Here is a 4,877-nt window from a genome sequence, read left to right on the forward strand (position 1 = left end):
AGAGGTGGGAATATACATATAAGGCTTACAGGATCCTCACCCTTGGGTGATGTGGGATCTTACATATTCCTATTTCTACCTAGCACGAGGCCTTTTAGGAGCTCACTAGCTTCAGGTTCCATAGGAACTTCAAAGTTAAGTGAGTTTGTGCGATAGCAATCCCAAGATGGGTGACCCACTGGGAAGTTCTCGTGTGAGTTCCTGGAAACAAAACCGTGAGGGCGTGGTCGGGGTCTAAAGCGGACAATATCGTGCTACGGTGGAGTCGAGCCCGGGATGTGTTGGGGGCCTAGGCCCAGATGTGATAATTTGGTATCAGATCCAATCCTTGGCCGAAAGTGTGTCGACGAGGACATCGGGCCCCAAATGGGGGGTGGATTGTAACATCCCACATTGCTCAGAGGAGCGGATCCTATAAGTCTTACATATATATTGTTATCTCTACCTAGCACGATGCCTTTTGGGAGCTCACTGGCTTCGAGTTTTATAGGAACTCCGAAGTTAAGTGAGTTCGCGCAAGAGCAATCCCAAGATGGGTGACCCATTGGGAAGTTCTCGTGTGAGTTCCCAAACACAAAACCGTAAGGGGCGTGGTCGGGGCCCAAAGTGGACAATATTGTGCTACGGTGGAGTTGAGTTAGGGATGTGGTAGAGGCCTGGGCCGGGATGTGACATTGTTCACTTTAAGGAAAAATCACATTTTTACACTAAAAAAATCAATCCTAGTACTATTCATTTTACCCTTTATTTTTTCGTTATCGTTAAAACTCAAAATTTTCAAGTTATTTTCATTAGTTTTCCTTAAAAAAAGAAAGAAAAATCAAATAGATAATTAGGAAGAAATTTAATTTTTTATAATAAATTTTATCATTGAAGAGATAATTATTGATAATTAAATAATTAAATTTAAGGAATTTAACTTATCTTTACTAATTAATAAAACCATTTTTGTCAACCAAAAGAGGGTGAAAAAACAAATTAGTCTTCTATCACACAAAAAAATGATGAGCAATAATGTAATTTCACAGGTCCAAATTTTACTGTTTTTTATTGAAGACTCAGCTACATGTGATGTTAAAATACCTTAAATATTAAAATAAAAATAAAAATCCAAAAACAAAAATCTCTCACTCCCTCCACGTTCCCTCTCTCCCACTTTCCTTCTCATTTTCTAAAAGACTTTGTTCATACACTTGCAAATGCTAGTTTTAATAAAAGTAAAATGAAAGTGATGGCATACGGCGAAAAAAACCAATCTTTAAATAGTTAGTTGAATAGTATTCAAAATGAAAAAGAAAAAAAAAAAAAAGTTAGTAGACCAATTAACATGTCACAAATTATATAAAAGAAAGTCTTAGAAAGCAGAGAGCATAACTGAGAAGCATCGTCGAAACGCGCTATCCATAACAAGACAAACCATTTCACCTGCCGTAGTCGCACAGCTCCCACCAGCACCAACAATGGCAGTGACGGACTTCTTCGTCGGCGAGATCACGGTGGAGCTCCTGAAAAATTTAATCGCCCTCTCCCGCAAGCCATGCAACAGCAGAGGAACCGCCGAGGAACTCAAAACCTCAGTCGAGCAGCTCCTCCCCATAATCCAAGAAATCAAGTACTCCGGCGTCGAGCTACCGGCCGAACGGCAATTCCAGCTCGACCGCATGTCTGAAGTTCTCCAGAAAGGCCTCGAACTGGTCCAAAAAATCCTCGCGACACCGCGCTGGAACTTTTACAGGCACGTCCGATTGGCGAAAAAGATGCAGGATTTGGAGAAGACAGTGTCCAGATTTCTTCAGGGCCCATTACAGGTCCATATCTTGGCCGACGTCCACCACATTAGGGCGGGGATGGATCAGCGGTTCGACCGGCTTGATTGGTCGAACCGGATGCTGGAACAGCGGCTTGGGACCTTAAAGATTGGGACTTGCGGGGGCGGGGGTGTCGGTAGCGGGTGGATGGAGGAAGCTGTGAGGAGGGTGGAGGAGGAAGGGCAGATGAAGTGGGAGGTGAGCAGTTCGGTGGTGTTGGGATTGGGGGTGGGGATGAAGACGGTGAAGGGAATGATTTTTGGGAGGGAGGATTTGAGGGTCGTTGGAATTTGTGGGATTGGTGGCTCTGGAAAAACCACTCTCGCTAGAGAACTTTTCAAGGATGATCAAGTTAGATGTAAGTAACTGAGTGCCTTTTTCGGATTGCGTACTTGTGATCATAATCGATTTTGCTAGAAGTGCTTTTATTTTATGACAAACAAGTTGAAATTTGTATTGAAAATTTAAGTGCTTTTCAGATGATATAATCGCTTTGTCGCCAATTGTTGTCAAAAGCGTTTTTAGATGAATTTTCAGAACTCTGCTTTGTTTTGCTTCTTTTGAGAATGTTCTTTAATGGGTTTTATAGAACTTGAATTTTCTTTAATGGGTTCTCTAGAATTTGAGTTCTTTAGAATCAAACACTGACTCTGTTTTGTGTTCATGGCTGTTCGAATGCAGCTTATTTCAGTGAGAGAATTCTGTTCCTCACAGTATCACAGTCTCCAGATGTGAACCAGTTGAAGGCCAAGATTGTGCAGTTCATCATGGGGAGCCAAATTCTCAGTCCCAATTCTGTGCTTCCCCAATGGAACTTGCAATATGAATGGATAACCACAACGAAAACTCTGGTGGTTTTGGATGATGTGTGGTCACTGGCAGTGCTTGAGCCGCTGCTCTTTAAGATCCCGGGCTGCAAGTTTCTTGTGGTCTCACGTTTCAAATTCCCAACCATTCTCGATGCCACTTATGATGTTGAGTTGTTGAGGGAAGAAGATGCACTCGCTCTGTTTTGTCACTCTGCTTTTGGCCAAAAGTTCATTCCTCCTGCTGCTGATAAAAATTTGGTCAAGCAGGTACTATCTTAGTGCCCGTTTGCAATTCTTTCCGCTCATAAGCGCTTTTGCTAGAATACAATTGCTTCTTTGAAAACCTCTAGAAAGTGCTTCTATAATGCATAATCACTTTCTAAGTTCTAAGTCTCCAATCTCCATTTTCTGCTAATCGATGGGTTGTTTTGTGTTTCTTTACATCGGTAACTGATTGTTTTCTTGAACTTTAGATTGTTAACGAGTGTAAGCGGCTTCCTTTGGCTCTCAAAGTGATTGGAGCTTCACTGAAGGACCAGCCTGAATTGTGTTGGGCAAATGCAAGGAGCAAGTTGTCGAAAGGGGAAGCTTTTTGTGAGTCCCATGAGAACAATCTACTTCAACGGATGGCAACAAGTCTCGACTGCTTATCCAAAAAAGTTAAATCATGTTTCTTGGATTTGGGTGCCTTTCCAGAAGACAAGAAGATCCCTCTTGATGTCCTTACCAATATGTGGGTTGAAATACATGGCATCGAGGAAGAAGAAGCGTTTGCTATTCTTGTCGAGCTTTCGAACAAAAATCTCCTCACCCTAGTGAAAGATGCACGGTACGATGCTTAAAGTTTGGTACTTGATTTCTTTTACTTGAGTGTGATTAGTTTCTGTTTTGAACCCTTTGATTATATTAATGTTGCAGAGATAGAGACATATATAGCAGTTGCTATGACATATCTGTTACACAACATGATGTGCTGAGGGACCTTGCTCTTCATTTGAGCAATGATGGCAGTGTGAACGAACGCAGTCGATTGCTTATGCCAAGAAGAGAGACTGAACTTCCAAGAGAATGGGAGAGGGATTCAGATCAGCCATTTCACGCGAAGATTGTATCAGTTCATACCGGTATTAACGTGCCTCAGTAATTGCATTATTGATTATGAGGTTATTTGTTATGTTTACTCTTTGGTGCTGATTTAAACCGATTCATCCCTTGATAATGCAGGTGAAATGAAAGAGATGGACTGGTTCCAGATGGAGTTTCCCAAATGTGAAGTGCTGATTTTGAATTTTTCATCGAAAGACGAGTACCTTCTTCCTCCTTTCATTGAAAACATGCCAAATTTGAGGGCATTGATAATCATGAATTACAGTACGTCAAATTGCATCCTAAATGGCTTTTCAGTCTTCTCAAACTTAACCAACTTGAGAAGCCTCTGGCTCGAAAAAGTATTTGTCCCTCGATTATCTACCATCCCCCTGAAAAATCTGAGGAAAATCTATATAATCCTATGCAAGATCAGTAATAGCCTTGATCAATCGGCCTTTCCTCGGCTCACAGAGCTCACCATCGATCATTGCGATGACTTATTCCAGCTGCCTCCGTGCATTTGCGCAATGCCTTCGCTCGAGAACTTGAGCGTAACCAACTGCCACAGCCTATACCAGCTCCCAGCTGATTTGGGAAGGCTGCAATCTCTACAGATCCTAAGGCTATACGCGTGTCCGGCACTGCAGACGCTTCCGGCCAGCATTTGCGAGCTACTTCGCTTGAAGTACATTGACATTTCCCAATGTGTAAATTTGAGATGCCTACCCATGGACATTGGTAAGCTAGCAAGTTTGAAAAAGATTGACATGAGGGAATGTTCACAAATTAGCAATCTGCCGAAATCCGCTGCAACGTTACAGTCTCTGCGCCGTGTAGTGTGCGACGAGGATATTTCTTGGATATGGAGAGATGTAGAGAAGGCATTGCCGGAGCTGCATGTTCAGGTGGTGGAGAAACATTTCGATCTGGACTGGCTCGATGAATGAGCAAATTGTTGTACCATTGGTCAATGTTAATTTGTATAAACTTTGATGAAAATTGTAAATAATTTGTTTGTATGAAGTTAAATAATAGGAATTGAGATCCTCTTGTAAATAATTTGTTTGTATGAAGTTAAATAATAGGAATTGAGATCCTCTTTGGATCTTTGTGTCTGAAGCTCCGGAGTCCGAACCACTCATTTTAAACCATACGGTCTCCATTAATCCAT

At 41.8% G+C, this 4,877-nt stretch overlaps 1 protein-coding gene across 1 annotated transcript; it reads left to right on the forward strand.

The window, feature by feature from the left end:
- Window positions 1–1,315: 1,315 nt before the first annotated feature.
- On the forward strand, window positions 1,316–4,825 carry LOC137717780 (putative disease resistance protein At4g33300). The gene is made up of 5 exons (XM_068457266.2): window positions 1,316–2,166; window positions 2,490–2,884; window positions 3,091–3,446; window positions 3,536–3,741; window positions 3,842–4,825. Exons 1-5 carry the CDS (start codon window positions 1,461–1,463, stop codon window positions 4,651–4,653), a joined length of 2,475 nt encoding a protein of 824 aa, XP_068313367.2. The 5' UTR covers window positions 1,316–1,460; the 3' UTR covers window positions 4,654–4,825.
- The last annotated feature ends 52 nt before the right edge of the window (window positions 4,826–4,877 follow it).

The sequence above is a fragment of the Pyrus communis genome, chromosome 8 (genome assembly GCF_041283825.1).
Source record: "Pyrus communis isolate YQ-2024b chromosome 8, ASM4128382v1, whole genome shotgun sequence".
In the NCBI taxonomy this organism is placed as follows: Eukaryota; Viridiplantae; Streptophyta; class Magnoliopsida; order Rosales; family Rosaceae; genus Pyrus; species Pyrus communis.

What these genes read in the sequence shown, in the direction of transcription:
- LOC137717780 (XM_068457266.2), top strand. Translation starts at nt 1,461, where the DNA reads ATGGCAGTGACGGACTTCTTCGTCGGCGAGATCACGGTGGAGCTCCTG. An exon ending in ATAAAAATTTGGTCAAGCAG is followed by an intron (nt 2,885 to 3,090) that starts GTACTATCTTAG and finishes CTTGAACTTTAG; the next exon opens with ATTGTTAACGAGTGTAAGCG. An exon ending in GATTGTATCAGTTCATACCG is followed by an intron (nt 3,742 to 3,841) that starts GTATTAACGTGC and finishes TTGATAATGCAG; the next exon opens with GTGAAATGAAAGAGATGGAC.